The sequence below is a fragment of the Puma concolor genome, chromosome E4, assembly GCF_028749965.1.
Source record: "Puma concolor isolate L17-30 chromosome E4, mPumCon1.1.hap2, whole genome shotgun sequence".
NCBI lineage: Eukaryota > Metazoa > Chordata > Mammalia > Carnivora > Felidae > Puma > Puma concolor.
In genome coordinates, this window is record NC_141683.1 from 32,188,202 (window position 1) to 32,206,794 (window position 18,593).

The following is an 18,593-nucleotide window of genomic DNA, read 5'->3' on the forward strand; positions in this document are numbered from 1 at the left end:
ATGAGAGGTTCCAAAGAACCAACACTAAAGCTTTTGTTTACTGATTTGGTACCTGCTCTTGCAGAGGGAAAGCTTTCAGAGATAAGTTAAAACAAGACAGAAGAGTTCTTAAATTTCTCCTGTCTTGACTATGAGGAGACAGATCATTTTATTTATTGTAAACAGTTTCAATCTTTACCTCTATCCTCTTTAATGGATCAAAATCACATTTAAAAAATGAAAGAAACAATGTACAGGTTAAAAAGAAGGGGAAAAATGGAATTTCTTTTCCTCTCTTAAGTCAAATTGCATTTTTTTGTCATGTCCTTAAATGGGCCTTATGTGGAAACAGCCACCATCCCACCTTTTAACCTTTGCAGAGACTTGAGCACACTTCCTACCTCTATCTCTATGTGACTTTTTGTCTACTCTTGTACTCCCTTATTTGTTGGTCTAATGTCTCCCCACAATCTTAGGTGACTCAGATGCCTGCCTTTCCCACTCACAAGCTTCTATCTTCTATCTTTCTCTAGAAGCATACACATTCAACCACTATGGCATTTACCAAGTTGTTGTCATATTTGCTGATACTTCTGCCTTCCTCTATTAGATTTTCAACCCTTTAAGAGCAGGGTCTGTGGCCTATCACTACCATGTATTCAGCTCTGGCACAATACATGCCATATACTTGGAAATTCATAGTACTTACTAATTGAATAAATAGATAAGTGAATCTAAGTTTCTTCATTGTATCAACAGAGGAAGTCTAGGTTAGATAAAAAATGTTGAATTCTTATTTAAAACGAATAGATTCAAATATGAGGAGGATATTCATCAGTAAAAAACTGGTATACTTACCCCTTTCAACAAGTTCCTGCTGTTCATCTATATCACTGTGAAAATAAGAAACGTAAGTGTCTATATTTTTTAAGAAACATAGAATTCAATTGGGATTCGATTTATATTTAATGAATGTATTGAAGGAAGGAGGGAATGGAAGCAAGAAGGATAAAGAAAGAAGAAAGAACAAGAGAAGGGGAGACAGGAGAAGGAAGGGAAGGGAGGGGGAAGGGGATGAGGAAGGAAGGAGCTTAGCAGGGGAAAGAGGAAAGAATGAAGGGGAGGAGAGGAGATGGAGGAGAATGGAGGGAAAGAAAGAAAAAGGAAGGAAGGAAGAAACCAGCCAAGGGTTGTCTGCTAAACTCAGGTAAGTGACTAAATTATTTTATTTTAAAATTCTTGTTTTTCATAAAATATGGTTGTTCCTGGCCAAAAGAAATACATATACTTCCCTAGATACTGCTTTCTTTTCTTTTTACCTCTATCATTTCTACATCCCTTTGACCCACTTTTAACTAAAAGGATAAATACCTATTCTCTTCCTTTGTTATCATTAAAAAAAATCTATAACAGTATTACTGTAGAAAATGTTACTATTTACTACAAACCAACAAGACGTTGCGAAGTTTTTGATCAAAAGTTCACTGATGAACTGGACTTAATGCTAATTCTCATTCTATACGTAACTGGTTCTAAACTTGCCTCGTAGATAGATGAACTGGACTTAATGCTAATTCTCATTCTATACGTAACTGGTTCTAAACTTGCCTCGTAGATAGATGTTTTCATCATTATTACTACTATTTTTAATTTTGAAATCAACTCTTACCTGGATCTTCTGTTGCGCAGGTCATAGATTTTGTAGAGAACGAAAAGCAGGGCTAAGAATGTCACAATGATCAGAAATACCAGAAATGCAATCAATGCTTTAGAATTATCTAGAAATGAAACATAACACATGAAAGGAGATTATTATGTCAAATACATTGCTGGGCTCTTTGAATAATCACCTTTAACATACTTTCATTTTTATTATGTCCATGTCTTTTGAGGCTTTCAAACAAATAAATTTTTTAGAATGAGACCAAACACAATGAATTCCTGATATTGTGTATTTTGCCCATATTATTCAAAACAAATAAAAACATCTTATATTTTAAGAAAGCAATTAGAATACAGAAGAGAAACTCTCCTTCCACAAAATACTATTCTTTTATGCGATACTATCATTTAGACTTAATTCTCTTTCTTTCAGTCACTCCATTTGGAAGGGATTAGAGAGGGAGTCTAGTTATTATAGATCTCAGAGAGAAACTCATTTGGTGTAACTGTATGTGCATAAGTAGATAGCCTCCCACAAAGATCACAAAGGCTTCTGTCCCACACAGATAAACTTTCTTACCATTGAGGTACAAAATCAATTAACTGAGGGACAAAATTGTTTCGTTCTACCGTTAGGATTACTTATCCTGATGTAAATGTTCACCAGGGTTTAATGGGAAATCATACCCTCTTCTGGAGAAGGACAGAGAAAAGACAGTGTACTGGAAACATCCTTTGCCCTGGGGGAGTATCTCCTACTTTTCATATACAATGAAAGGGCAGAGAGGAATGCAGTGAAACCAGGGCCTCACTTGGGAGCTAGACTGCTTTGGTTCCAACCCTAGCTGTACCACTTCCTAGGTGGGGCCTTGGCTAGAATCTTCATTATGTTTGTGACTCCATTCCCTAATTCCAAAAATGAAGTTAAATGAATTGATTTACAATAAACACTTGGCACGGTGTCTTGGACATACAAGGACTAATTACTCACTATTCGGAAAAAAAAAAAAAAAAGTTTTGAGTCCTACTGTATGCCAAACACTGATTTAGTTACATAAGATATCTCGGAGAACAAAACAAGGATCCATGTCCTCATGGAAATGACCTACTGACACGACAGACACTTAACAGTGCACATAATAAATAAGCAGATGGTAACGTAGGTTAGAAGATGATAAAGACTGTGAGCAGGTGAGAGAGTTAGCTAAGCAGATATCTGGAGGCTGCCTGTTTGAGGCAAAGGAAGGGTAGGGCAAGAACCCACAGGTAGGAGCATGGCCGGCATGTCCAAGGAATAGCCAGAATGCCAATGTGGCTGGAGTGGAGCCAGTGAAGGGTAGCAACAGGAGCTGCCACGTAAGAGTATGACGCAGAGAGGGGAGAGGCAAGGGCCAGATTTGTAGGGCCTGGAAGCCATTTTAATGATACATTAGCTTTTCTGTTACACAGGCAGCACCTGCAGGATTTTGAGCAGAGAAGTGATATATTCTGACTACACATTTTACAGGTTTTTAGGACTACTCCTTGAGAATGCCATAATCCAGGCAAAATATGACAGTGGTTCATACCAGGTTGGTGGCTCTAGAGTGAGTAGAAATAGTTACATGAAGTTATAATTAATAGACATCAGGAAGACTGTGGGTGCAGCGGAGAGCAGGAGCTCACTTTTGGATTTGTGAATTTGAAAAATAATTAGACACCCAAGTGGAGATGCCAAATAGGAAGCCTGAACATGCAAATGTGGAACTCTTGTACCATAAATCTTGCAAGAAAGGGTCTGGGACTGGACATAAATTTGAAAGTTTTCATCATGGAGCTGTTAAAGGTAGAAGATTGAATAATTCACCAGGAAATTAAAATTAGATAGAAAGGAAAGAAATCCCAAGACTAAGTCCTCGGACACTCTAATACTAAAAGTTTGGAGAGGAAAGATAGAACCAGGAAAGGAGACTAACAAGTGAAATAGAAGAAAACTAAAAGCGTGTCCAGGAAGCCAATTTAAAAGGAAGTCTTTCAAGGAGGAGGGGGTAATCAACTATGACGAATGGTGTTGATAAGTCAAATTCAATGAGGACTGAGAATTGACCTTTTGATGTACTATCAGAGAGGGCATTGTTGGATTTGACAAGAGCGATTCAGTGGAATAGGCAGGCCCAAGAGAAAAATAGGAAAAGAACCAGAGACAGTCAAAATACAAATCTCTTCATAGAAGCTTTACTGTTGGGAGGTAGGGGGTGTGGAGATGAAATAAAGGGGTGGCTGAAGAGGAAATAGTGTCAAAAGAAATATTGTGGTTGCTGTTTGTTTTCAACAATTGCATACTGATTAGACTTATCTAGCACAGAAGGGAGATAATGATGCAGGAGAGAGAAAAGAAAGCTGTTGGATGTGGGAATTGGGCAATTGATGGGATCAAGGGATTCAAGAATAATTTCAAGGGTGATCATAATGATTGATTATGAGTTTACATTGTATATGGAGGGATTGGAGGACACCAAAGGGATGTGGAGTGGTGCACCAGTGTTATATATTGCTACTATGGTTTGCTCTGGCTAATGGAGATAGGAAAGGAAATGATGTTCTTACTATTTTAGATGAGGAAATTGAAATTCAGTCATCCTAAATCATGTTTTTTTTTTTAACTTTTTAATGTTTATTTATTTTTGAGAGACAGAGAAAGAGCACGAGCATGGGAGGGCAGAGAGAGAGAGGGAGACACAGAATCTGAAGCAGGCTCCAGGCTCTGAGCTGTCAGCACAGAGATCAACGGGGGGCTTGAACTCACAAACTGTGAGATCATGACCTGAGCCGAAGCCAGACACTCAACTGACTGAGCCACCCAGGTGCCCCCTAAATCATGTTTTTAAAACAATACAGGAATAATACATTTGAAGCAGTTTGGTAAGACTGAGAAGACTGGGTATGCTGGGTATTTAATCAGTCCTCCTTTCTTTCTTGTGGCAGAGATTGGCTAATGCTGAATCCACCTGTTTTCTTTTCCTTCTGAATCAGCTTTACTTGCTGTTCAGTGTTGCCATGTGACTGAGATAAAGGTAGAAGTGAGATATGTTAGTTCCAGGCCTGGCGCTTAAACCCTCTGAAGAGATGTTACACACTCTCTTCTCCGGGTTGCCGGATGGATGTTGGCAACCACAGCAAAATTAGAAGCTATATATGAAAAATGGAAACCCTATGTCAGCCTAGAGTTTTGAATGAATATGTAGAACAGAACCCCACCACCTACACGCACGCAAACACCTACCAATTGGTGTACGGTAAGAAATAAATTTCAATTCTGTTAAGTCACTGGGATTTGGAGGTTTATCTGTTAAAGCATCTGTCGTTACATTAATTCATTGGTACCCCTCATTCACCCCATACTTACTGAGAAGTGCTACACTGGGATAGTCTCTAAGGATACAGCAGAATATAAGGCGTGAGAAGTTACCAGTTCTAAAGAAATTTTCATTCTTTTGGGGGGAAACAAATGCTAAACAGGTAAACCAACAAATAAAATAATAATGTATTTTCCTTAGATTTATGAAAGAGTGAGTAGGTGGAAAAAAAGTAAGGGGAACCTATTTTCTACACGATCAGGAGTGGCCTTGAGCATGAGATTTTCTATAACCTGAAAGATGGAAATGACCCAGCTAAACAGATAGCTGCCAGAGACCGTGTGTCTCATGTTCAAAATGTCTATAACTGGAAATTCTTAATAGTAAGAATAAATTAATTTCAAATAGAGACTGGCAGATGTTGGACCTGAGTTTGAATTCTGGCTCCACCACTTCTTTACTGGAAACAAAAAATAAATTGATTGAATTATCTAAGTTAAAATTTCCTCGTCTATAAAATGGGAATGATTTTATTTTATTTAAAAGGATCTTGTGAGGATACATGGGTTGTATTGAATATTTTAGAGAAGTTCTTATTGCAATAGACTCCCAAAATGACCCAACGTGTTTTTCTCAAATTCTTTTCACTAAAATTATCAATAAACCTGTGATTACTGGTATATATATTGATCGACATGATTGTTTCCAGAATTTGTGGATAAAAACCTCATCAGAGGAACAATCATCTAAACTCATCCACCTCAAGGAAATTACTAAAATGAAAGCATGTTACTAGAAAAATAGGACATCTTGAACTGAGATTTTGCGAGAAACTGCCCCAAATGACTATAGTAAGCGTTTCGTTCCACAGCAATTAATTAGGGTCCATTCTACAGAAACATTAAGTAGCTTCAGACTTGCCTTGATAAACTTATTAATGATAAAACAACCAAGACTTCAGATATATATCATGACCTAAGAACACGTCTCTCTCCCTTCTTTCCAGGAATTCTGCTAATATTAAAGACCTGACAGTGGCATAGATCCATAATGCCAGAAAGAATGGGAGAAGGGAAATTAGAGTTAGAGAGATTTCAGCAAGTTTTGGAAGGTAGAAAACAAAGGAGAGAAAGCCAGCACCAAAATAGCACAGTGCATAAGATCCATACCAGTTACCCAGAATGCCTGAGTCTCAAATCTGGAGGCACATAGACAGTGGAAATGAATCATAGGACCAAAAATGGTACAGTTGAATGTCTATTTACAGAGAAACCAAACACCCTTTGAAAAGACACTCCAGGGAGGAGACAGAAGTTTATTCTCTGAGAAAATTGAAAGGAAAAGGTTAAGAGACTCAAGGTAAAATCAGGCTCAGAACAGAGCAGGGATGTGGCCCAGGACTGAGATTAGGAGGGCAAAGTCAATGTCTGCCTATGAAATGGTTGAACACCTGTCCCTCTGCCCTACTATGGGAAGAACCATTCCCCTACACTGTAACACTACTACAAGAAGTATTACATTGATTAATTTCCAGAGATAATAAATGGCACTGGAGAAAACAAATCATAAATATTACAAGAAATCTCCTCAGTCAACAGTCCCTGTAAGGGCTACAGAACTTTTTTTTAATAATTTATTATTTATTTTTTAAATTTACATTCAAGTTAGTTAGCATATAGTGCAACAATGATTTCAGGGGTAGATTCCTTAATGAACCTTACCCATTTAGCCCATCCCCCCTCCCACAACCTCTCCAGTGTTTGTTCTCCATACTTAAGAGTCTCTTATGTTTTTGTCCCTCTCCCTGTTTTTATATGATTTTTGTTTCCCTTCCCTTATGTTCATCTGTTTTGTCTCTTAAAGTCCTCACATGAGTGAAGCCATATGATTTTTGTGTTTCTCTGACTGACCAATTTCACTTAGCATAATACCCTCCAGGTCCATCCACATCGTTGCAAATGGCAAGATTTCATTCTTTTTGATTAGGGCCATAGAACTTCTAATCAACCTTTTCTATGGTCTCCCTGTAACTTTGATCAAACTGCTGATAAGAACCGAATTGTCAAAGAAATCCTCAACAATAAAGGGGGGTTCCAAAATAATAATTTGACTTAGGAGTTCCAAAATGGGACTAACAGGAGCTCCAGAAGGGCTACAGGAAAAAAAAAAAAAAAAAAAAGTGGAATGAAAAAAAATTTCTCAGAGATATGTTTCCAGGTCACAAAAGCCAATAGGATACAAGAAAAGACTCATGCAAGACAAAGAATAAAGAGGAAAGCCTAAAAGTCCCAAAGAGAAAAAAGATATGAGAATACAGAAAAAGAACGAGAAACAGGATGGCATTAGAAAGTAATACTGGATGCAGGAGAACGAAACAGAAATACTTTTTCAATACTAAGTTTTTAAACTCAGAATTCTATGCCAGGTCAACCTATGGATCAAGTGCCAGAGTAGAATTAAAGCATTGCACTTTTATGTGTGCCAGAATTAGAATATTTTCTTCTTACACTAGAGAATATATACCAGTAATTTTTTTTTTTTAACAAATGAGATTCAGATGTAGCAATTCTGAAACAGGAAACTAATGAAGGAAAATTTTACCACAGTAGCTAAGCTGTACACCTAGGTAGTCCAAATCAGTACAGGAAGAAAGGGCCCCAGGAGCTCTTTCGGGAACATTGTCAACGTGTGGCTAATGAAGTCTTATGCCAGGGAAGCTCAGCAAAACTTTTCTAGGAGGTGCATTCTTGGCAAGTCACAACCCATGACTTCTCCTGGTGAAGACATTACTATTAAAACCTCATTCTGTCATTTATCTATTACAAAAATGCCATCGTGAGTGAAGAGTCAATAAAACTTTTTCTGCTTGGTGAGGAAGGGACCGTGGGATAACACTCTAGCTCCACAGACATGGAAATCTGATAAAAGCGGAATGTTAGCTGCCTTTCTAGGCAATGTTGCCAATGACGAAAATGATCCCTGGTTGCTCAACTGTACCTGGACAGGAAGATTTATGTGTGAACCACACTGTCCTGGTGCAAGCCCCAGTTTTCGGTCTCCCTGAGTGGAGTAACCCAGGGCACATCTCATTTTTGGGCACAATCCCTGTGGCATGTCTGGAAGCTACTCCCAAGGAGCTATTCTAAGAGATACCGATTCCTTTCTTAACAGGGGGCTTCTAAGCAAGGGCAGCTAGCACACCCACACATGTGACCCAATTCTCTCACATCTCACTTGCCTCTGGGAGGGTCAAAGAACAGTTCCAGGGCTGCCATGGGCACTGTGACCACTATCGCTACCCCCCCCCCCCTTGCTGGCACACTGTATTTTCTGTTCTGTGTCTCCTTGAATGAAATGGTATCACATCTGGCCTAGTAAAATGTGAGTGAGTGTGAAACGTCCAGTTGAGTCTATTGCTCCCAAGAGTAGGTGCTGCAGCTAGAAGTTATCTGCATAGGCAGAAAAAAAAAAAAAAAAAAAAAAACAATTCAATGGAGTTGTTTTTATTGTAAGGAATTATAAAAGAAAAGTATTTATATGTAAATAAAATCAAAGCTATTTGGTTGAATTTGGTGCGCATTTAGTATTAGAAGCTTTTATTTAATAAATCAGAGCAGGAAGAATGGAAACTTTACATGGGACCTGGGACAACAGTTTGGAACATGAACTTTTATATCTTTCCTCTTTTCAGAGACTTTGGGAAATAAGGCATTAGTGCTTGCACACATGCATGTGTGTGTAAGAGAGTAAGACTGAGACATTGCAATGATAGCATCAGAAACTGTCTAGAGTTGGGGCGCCCGGGTGGCTCCATCAGTTAAGCGCTTGACTTCAGCTCCGGTCATGATTTCACGGTTCATGGGTTCAAGCCCTGCATTGGGCTCTGTCCTGATAGCTCAAGCCTGGAGCCTGCTTCAGATTCTGCGTCTCCCTCTCTCTCTGCCCCTCCCGCTCCCTCTCTCTCTCTCTCAAAAATAAACATTAAAAAAAAGTAAAAGAAACTGTCTAGAGTTGATAACACAACACAGAAATTTATATCATTTAATTTAATTTACAAACATACAGATGGTGAACAAGCTGAGAAACTTAAAACAGTATACTGCCTTCTCCCTCCGTAGGATGAAATCCATGGGCAATGTTACTAACTCTAGAAAGAGGAGCAGCTAATATTCTTTACCCCTATAGAGATAACCATAAGAAGAACTGAAAACAGAAATGGTGAAAAGTGGCTGTCTTGGTGAGCAGGACAATGAGTGGGGAGTTGTGACACACAGCTGTTATTGTCATTGTTATAACGACATTTAAGTTTAAGTGATTTTTTTCTATCTGCAACTTTATTTTGATCAAAATATTTAAAATAGCAATGATAAAAAATTAAATAGCCATGTTGTTATTAAGCGATTTTTATCTTAGCTGTAATTAGGTAAATCAGGACAGATTTGTATCTAATGCCTGCCTCTACCAAGCTCAACTTTGAGGGACAGAATAAGACAAAACAGGTAAGTCTCCAAAACGGTACACAAAACAAACATGCTTTGTTAGCAGTCATGAAAAATGTCATAAACATACTCATGATTTAAGTCTATACAGATATATCCTCTTACAAATTGTCTTATGAAATCTACCTCCTTTAATAATGGAATCTTTTAATTGAATTTACAATACTGTAATTTACAGGGGACGGATTAATGGTTACCAGAAAGAAGACAGGTGGGGCGGGGGGGCAAAATGGGTGAAGAGGAGTGGGAGATACAAGCTGCCAGTTATGGATGAGTAAGTCACAGGAATAAAAGGCAGAAAGAATATAGCCAACAATATTGTAATCGTGTTATATGGTCACAGATGGTAGGAACACTTGTGGTGAGCATAGGATAAATGAAGAGAAGTCAAATCACTCCACTGTACAGCTGAAACTAATGTAGTATTCGTGTCAACTACATTCAAATAAAAAATTAAAAATAAAACAATATTGTTTTATTCACCTACATATGTTTTTTTTTCAGAAAACATAAAATATTACCCTGATAGGAAATATATAAACATTTAATAATTAAATATAAGCACGAATGTAAAATAATAAAGGTTTGTAATGTTAATATATATTTTAATATAATATAATAAAGGGCCACAAAATGACTTACAAGATGTTGAATGAAAAACAGATTCTGGAGTTCCATTATGGTGTCCGTTGTTGTAATAGACCTGAATTCCAGTAATAAAACAAAATAGTTTTCTAACGTGAATTTATCTATCATAATGCAACACATACATTATTTCTCATACAATGGTGTCTATTTTAATTTAAAATATACAGGTTAACTTTAATTTAAAAATAGAAACCTCAAGATTATGTCAATGTCTTATTATCAAATAGTTTTTCAAAGACAATATTTAACAGTGAAAAAGACGTAAAGAAATCTTAGCTTATTTGGCAGCAACAACAACAACAACAATAATAATAGTATAATCGGCAAGAGTAAGTGAAACTGAAGGAATAAACTCCAACACATCAAATTCTTCAAAGCTTAAAGTTAAAATTCCCTATTGATAGGTTAACATCTATACATTTTATTTAAAAGGGAAACTACCACATACTGTTTATAAAAGTTACACACAAAATGAACATACAATTGGTAAAAGCAAATAGAAACAATATGACAATCACAGTGTTTATAATAAATTGATATTTAGCTCACAAGGGTTCAAGTTATAAGGATTGATACCCCCAAGTGATACAGGGTAAAATCTACAGTATTAACCTAACTAGCAAAACTCCCTGTGTCTCATAATATCGAATACAAATAAAGCCAAAACAATTTAGTTATACAAGGGAAACTGAAAAGAATAAGAGAGCGGTAAGAGGCTTTGGAAAAAAAAAAAAAAAAAAAAAAAGTGAAAACAAATCTGAATAATATCATTAAAAGATAAACATGATACATTTGGACAGTATATAGCTACAATATATATCTAAGTTTTTACCCTTTGGAAGCTATATAATTTCCTCAGTACTCACAGAATATTTGTAAATATTCATTATACATTTAACTGTAAAAAATACTCTATTAATTCCAAAAAATAGAAATTGTAGGACTTCTGGGTGGTTCAGTTGGTTAAGCGTCTGACTGGCTCAGGTCATGATCTCGTGGTTTGTGAGTTTGAGCCCGCATCAGGCTCTCTTTTGAGAGCTTAGCATCCTCTGTCCCCCTCTCTCTGTCCCTCCCCTGCTTGCACACATTCTCTTTCTCACTCTCAAAAATAAATAAACGTTTAAAAATAGTAGAAATTATAAAAGCTAATTATCGTTTAAAAGCTAGAAACACTATCTCTTTAAAAAACAGATAAATTAGAAATTCTTTCCAACTGCAATATAAATTCTTGGGAAATATAATCAGAACATTCTACTCTAAAAATCCACTTGTTAAATTTTATGTCAGTCATTGAAAAATTAATAATAATAGGGGCTCCTGGGTGGCTCAGTCGGTTAAGCATCCGACTTTGGCTCAGGTCATGATCTCACAGTTTGTGGGTTCAAGCCCCGCGTCAGGCTCTGTGCTGACAGCTCAGAGTCTGGAGCCTGCTTCAGATTCTCTGTCTCCCTCTCTCTCTGCCTCTTCCCCACTCTCACTTTGTCTCACTCTGTCTCTCAAAAATAAATAAATGTAAAAAAAAATTTAATAAATTAAAAAAAAGAAAAATTAATAATAACACAGGCATGGGATACAGTCAAAATTTTACCAAAGGACAATTCATAGTTTAATTTTTTCTTTTTTTGTTGTTTTTTTTTAAATAATAAAAAAATAAAGAAATGGACCAAAAATGCTTTCAATCCCAAATTAGCAGAAGAACATAAAAATAAATCTACAAAAAGAAAAGTAATAAATGGAGCAATGATAAAAATTACTTTATGAATCTGTTAACCAGAGATCACAATGATGAATAAAGCTAAAATGATTGATCCCTCGTGATGGCATAAATGCTGTAGTGGAGACAGAAAGAAACATGAAAATGAATTATGGTACATGCAATGAAGAAAACAAGAGACAATCTTTTGAAGGCTGGGGAAAAGAATGAGTAACTAAGTAATAATCTACTACTTTGAATTTGAATGTTGTATTTTTTAAATTTTTTTTAACGTTTATTTATTTTTGAGACAGAGAGAGACAGAGCATGAACGGGGAACGGGCAGAGAGAGAGGGAGACACAGAATCGGAAGCAGGCTCCAGGCTCTGAGCCATCAGCCCAGAGCCCGACGCGGGGCTCGAACTCACGGACCGCGAGATCGTGACCTGAGCTGAAGTCGGACGCTTAACCAACTGAGCCACCCAGGCGCCCCTGAATGTTGTATTTTAATATGATGTTTACCTATATTTTTCCAGAATAACTTATATTGATGAATGGGAGAAGAAAATTCTAGAAAGAGAGAAGAACATAAGGTAAAGTACCTATGGAGAGCAAATTCTAGGTGCATTTGAGAAACTGAAAATAAATGGAACTTAATGGGTGCTGGAAAAGTAATGGGAGATGAAGTATAATGTACATGATATGTAATAACAAAATATTTCTTTTATATGGATTATGGGAAAAATATAAATCCACAAAGTGTAAAATGTCTGAAAAGAACAATAATATTGAAAAAAAAAATGGCTCTGAGAGGATTCCTCTGTGTTAAGAGGATTAAAAAAAATTTTCAGAGAACAAATCATTCCTATACTATTTAAGGTTATAAAAAGGCAAAGAAACAAGAAAATGTGCTATTTATCAGGTTAGCACAACTTTTATAGCAAAGTATACTAAGAATGATTCATGCCCACACCTATACAAATGCCTGTGCCCGTCATCTCTACCCACTTATTGAAGGGTTTCATTTATGAATGTCTATTCATAAAGACTTAAAAAAAGCCTTTGAATTCAATAATGCTTTCAAAGAATAATACACAGTGACAGAGCAAGACTTTTTTTCTTGGAACGTGACATGGTTTATCCTTACAAAACCTATCACTATAATTCACCATATGAACAAATCATATCATGTCATCACAACCATGGCATCATCTAATAGAGTACAATAAAAACACAGGAAAAAGTTCAACCTATGTCTGATTAAACAAACAAGAAAGGTTATATATTTATAAATACATATGTTTTCGTATATAAACATATGTACATATAAACATTTCTTTAAGTTATAAAGGATATAAGGTCAATTGTCAACATTATTTTGAATAGTCAACTATTGACTGTTGAAATTTCCATTAAATCAGAAATAAAACTGATAGATCTGACTGAATAAAAATAAAAGGAAAAATTGTGTATGATTTAAAGTGTTATAAATAAAGTTAAAAAGCAAACTACAAGCTGGAAACAAAACTTGCAACTTATATGACAAAGAGTTTAATATCATTAATATCCAAAAACTTCCCCAAATAAAACTGGACAAGGGAGCGGCAACAACAAAAACTGTAGTTACCTTCGACAGAAAATAAAGAAAGCCATTCAAACAAAAAGAGATGTCAATACCATATCTCACCTACTCAACATCAAAGAAAAAGAAGGCCATGCCCAATGTTGGTGAGATTCTCAAAAGCAATTATTTAATAGACTGTATGGGAAGGGTAATTTGGTAACTTACAGGGAAAAAAAATTATCACAAAAATTCTTAAAATACAAGTAAATTCCTTTTGACCCAATACCTTTATTTCCAGGAATTTATTTAAATAGAAATCATTAAAGACACATTCAAAAACTGTGCTATTTACCAGTAAGTGTGCTAATTGATTGTTGTTTATAACAGATGAAAACAAGTATAGTTAGTAGAATGTTAAAAAGCCATATAATAGAATCTTAGGCAACCATTAAAAATTGCATTGTAGTGAAATATTTAACATGGAAAAAGTTCATGTTGTAGTGATATATGAAAAATGTAGGTTACTAAACTATGTGTTCAGAATGTTGATAATATATATGATGAATATATATAAATGCACATTACAATATTATGAAAGTTGTGAGATAATGGCAAATATATATTGGTTTCTGCCCTTGGTTCCTGGCACAGAACTCCTGAAACCCTTATAATTTCCCTGGTAACAGGAGTGTTTTTCATTCTAATCAGGTGACTGGGTGGGCTCCTGGATGGCTCCTGGATGAGGACTAGTCATTAGAAAGCCAAAGCTATGATTAGAAGCTTGGAATTTTCACCCCAGCCCCCCATTCTCTTGAGAAGGTAGAAGGGCTGAAAATGAAATTAATGATTGGTCACACCTACATGATGAAGCCTCCTTAAAATACCCCAAAGAAGGTGGCTTGGGGGCTATCAGGTTGGTGAACACATCCATATCATGAAGGTGATGTATCCCAACTTGATGGGGACAGAAGCTCCTGTACTTGGGACCTTCTCAGACATCACCCTATGTATCTCTTCATCTGACTGTTCCTCTGTATCCTTTATCACATATTTCAATAAACTGGTAAACGTAAATAAGTGTTTCCCAGAGTTCTGTGAGCCACACTAACAAGCAACTAAGCCTGAGGAGAGGGCCATAGGAACCCCTGATTTATAGCCAAGTCAGACAGAAGTTGAGAGTAACCTAGGGACCAACTACTGGCAGTTAGAGCTGAAGTGGGGTGGAACAGTCTTGTGGGACTGAGTCCCTAACCTGTGGAATCTGCCACTATCTCCAGGTAGATAGTGTCAGATTTGAATTAAATTGCAGGATACCCAGCTGGTGCCACAAAGACTTGCTTGATGTGGAGGAAAACCTCCACACAAATTTGGCGACCAGAAGCATCAGAAGGGTGGCGCTGCACATGAACTGTACAGGAGACTCACAGAAAAGAACACACAAGAAAAGACGGAACTACGGTTTTTCCCTACAACCAGGGCCAAGACTGAGTTTTTCCATTTCAGAAACACATTCATAAAATATGATCAGTAGACAGTAAGCTTGTAGATGAGTTTTTTTTTTTAATTCTCCATGTTCACTGGTATTTCCTAATATTTATTTCTACTATTTTCTAACCTCAGTGCACCTGTAAAATATTTTGCAATTTAAAAAGTCATGTTAGTAAAGATTAAAAGTCAAGGTAAATAAAACATTTTGCAAAGTAATAATCTATTGTGCATAAATTTAAATTAATTTACTGTGTATAAAATGTTGTGCTTCTTGACACAGGCACAATAATTTTGCTATGAGTAAATTACATTAAAGGTGAAAAACACTCCAACAAAATATTTGCTTGAAACCATTGTTCTTAGAGCTGGGGATAAGAAGTTCGGAGTCAACCACTTAAGACTTTAAAGTATGATTTCATTAGACGAAGAGTTTCTAAAGCTCATGTGAGCATCAGTTGGTCTTAGTATTATTGAAGTATGGTGTAATAATCAGTATAATGTACATTAGTACTACAGTTGAGGATAGAAATTATCTTACCTTAAATTCGTATTTTGTTGAATATTGAAGATATAGTACAGAGAAGTGGCAAAATATTTGTGACTCATTTTTAACAAAGGCATCTCCAGTTTTGACTTCCAGATGGTAGGATCCATTATTGGGGCCTTTAAAGTCCGAAGGAGGATCACACTTCACAAGAATACTATTATCTGATATCCGAGAAGCAAGTAAGTGCCTGACTTTGGTTGGCTCTATCAAAACGAAGGAATATTTGTTACTTTAATCACTTTGTACATGCATATTTAAATCAGTTGGCAATATTTGTGTACATTATAAATTATTATTTTAAAAAATTTTTAATGTTTATTCATTTTTGAGAGACAGAAACAGAGCATGAGTAGGGGTGGGCAGAGAGAGAGGGAGACACAGAATCTGAAGCAGGGTCCAGGCTCTGAGCTGTCAGCACAGAGAATAACGTGGGTCTCAAACTCATAAACCGGGAGATCATGACCTGAGCTGAAGTCGGTCGCCCAACGAACTGAGCCACCCAGGCACCCCCAATATAAATTATTTTCAGCATTAATTTGGAGATTATGGATGAAGAAGCTATAATAGTACGTGCATCAAGAAGCTGTACCAAAACATCTAAAAATAAACCCCCCAGTCTTTCAATGAATATTAGCATATGTGTTATACTTGAAGTCATGGGACTTCGTGCCATCTCCTAAGGAGAGTATACACGATTAGAAAATAGAAGGAAAGAGGGGGGTGGAGAAGAGGGGAAGAAAGGTGCAGGGGGAGAAGAGTGGATGATAGAGGGATTCTGAAGGCCTACATACAGTAGAGCTCTTTGGTTCTTTTTTTTTTTTTTTTTAAGATTTTATTTTTAAATAATCTCTACATCCAACATGAGGCTTGAACTTGTAACCCTGAGATCAAGAGTTGTATGCTCTACTGTCTGAGCCAGCCAGGCGCCCCCAGCTCCTCCGCTCTTGAGGTGCTTACATTATCCTAGTAACTACCTACCTGGCTGCATTCTTTAGGAGGAGACACAAATTATCTTTGTTTGCTATGACTTCACAGAAATTTAGGAAAATAGCAAAACCATAAAGCTCAAGGATCTGGACTTTTAAAACCGGAATCTAAATTACATTAAATTTCATGAAGAGCAGTCTACATCCATCCCTGAATAAGACAATTTTTCTTCATGAACTTGGTGCCAGCTAAGGTCTCTGAAGCTACAGATACTGCCTTACACAGGGGTGTTTCTTCTTTCCTGACTTAATGGAGTTAACATTCACCACGGAGATAGATCTAGCTTTAGGCCTGGAAACTATGGAGACATCATACAGGTAGCAACAGGAAAATGTCTTTGAAAGGAAACTTCAAATGGAAAAATGTGCCATAAAATAAAACAAGTAGTTCGCTGTAACAAAGAGAAGACAATGCCAATAAGTTACTGTATTTTATAAGGTAAGCGGGTAAGTAGAGGTCAGCAAGTGAATGCTTTGTGGGTGAGATGTTATTAGGTGTCTCATTGGCAGTTACTAGTTCTAGATAATAAAGAAAACAATAGACAATGCATTTTTATCTATGTTGGTTAGGTACTTAAATTGCCTGAAATCTTAAAATTGTTCCAGTTACTATGGCCTCAAGCTTCATTCTTACAAATCTGTGATGGTCTATGAAGAATACAGAGAACCCAGGATAACAGTTTAGAACATTATTGTATTTTAAATTATTATAAACCCTAGATGTTAATAAATGTGCCAGGTCAATGTGTTTCCCCAATGAAGCATAAAGAAAGACGGATTGTATACTAAAAAGTTCATACTGGGGTGCCTGGGTGGCTCAGTTGGTTGAACGTCTGACTTCGTTCGGCTCAGGTCATAATCTCGCAGCTTGTGAGTTCGAGCCCCGCATGGGGCTCTGTGCTGACAGCTCAGAGCCTGGAGCCTGCTTCGGACTCTGTGTCTCCCTCTCTCTCTGCCCCTAACCCACTAATCCACTCACATTCTGTCTCTGTCTCTCTCAAAAATAAATAACATTAAAAAAAAAGAATGGAAAAAGAAAAAAAAGTTCATACCTGTTTCTTGCCATTCACAGAAAGAAGTATTAAGGCTTATAACTTACTATCTGCAAGTGTTTCAAATTCACATGTCACAGCAGGTCCATCACGTTGTACTTTTCCCATGGTGGAAGCCTTTAATGACACACTGTACTTTGTATAAGGTTTCAAATTTTGCAAATTACGTTCGGTCTCCTCTTTATCCAGAACTATGCAGTTTTCTTCTCAAGAAAAAAAAAAAAAAAAGGAAACATTTAAGTCATTAAAACTCAAGATTGCCACATATTTAACTTGCTGTCTACATTAAATCATTTTGAGCTGACTCTGAGGGATTAGGCATTTTTTTGCTTCTTTGTGGGCCTGAATAAGGAGTTCAAACTGTGCAACTCATATAATATTTGGAGGACAATAATGAGGATTATCTTCCTGAGGGTTTCTTTCTCCAGGCTTTAGAGAATAAAGATTGAATTTAGAGTGTAAAGATTGTACCAAATAACAAGGCATCATATTTCTGTCGTTGCTCACTAGTTCAATCCACATTGCTAGCGCTTCCCACTTCTTGATTCATCATCTTTCCTGACATGGAATTAAATCTTACACAAATTACCTGAAGCATGCGGCAAACAAAGAACATAATTATCAAAATAATCTTCAGGGCTTTCCCAGGTGATCCTTCCTTCTGTTGAGCTTATAGGCTTGCATGTAATATTTGGAGGTGCTTTTGGACCTGTTACAAAATAAGAATGAAATATGAAATATGAAAAATAATACGTGGAAAAACATCCTTTGTATAATTATGATTATTAACAGTCACATTTTAATTATGAGTTAATTATGAAATTAAAAGAAAGACATCTAGTCTCATTAAATTTGCTTTAGAGGTCGCTTAACATAGGAAATGTCACTCTACCGTGGCACTATGGAGCCCAAGTATTCCACTGACCTAAAATATCTGCGAATATCCTCTTCCTCTCAGATATAGTATTATTGTTCATCTACCTTGGAATTCCTAGATTTCACTGTGCTGAAAATCTGTCATTGGTAGTACTGATAAACTTAACTGTCATTATTTGGAAACTTCCAACTTGAGATGAAGAACGTAATAAATGCTTAAATCAATTTATGAGGTGTAATTTACATTAAAACACACCAATTTGA

At 36.5% G+C, this 18,593-nt stretch overlaps 1 protein-coding gene across 5 annotated transcripts in view; it reads right to left on the reverse strand.

The window, feature by feature from the left end:
* PTPRC (protein tyrosine phosphatase receptor type C) overlaps positions 1-18,593 on the reverse strand; it is a 125,655-nt gene that overhangs the window by 25,566 nt on the left and 81,496 nt on the right. For 4 of the 5 annotated variants that reach the window (XM_086693311.1, XM_086693309.1, XM_086693308.1 and 1 more), the window contains 6 exons: positions 18,043-18,162; positions 17,501-17,659; positions 15,407-15,618; positions 10,118-10,178; positions 1,649-1,757; positions 838-872 (listed from right to left, as the gene is read on the reverse strand). In XM_086693311.1, the coding sequence (XP_086549437.1) occupies positions 838-872; positions 1,649-1,757; positions 10,118-10,178; positions 15,407-15,618; positions 17,501-17,659; positions 18,043-18,162 (696 nt within the window). The remainder of the gene's footprint in view (positions 1-837; positions 873-1,648; positions 1,758-10,117; positions 10,179-15,406; positions 15,619-17,500; positions 17,660-18,042; positions 18,163-18,593) is intronic. The other variant, XM_086693307.1, reaches the window with a different exon arrangement.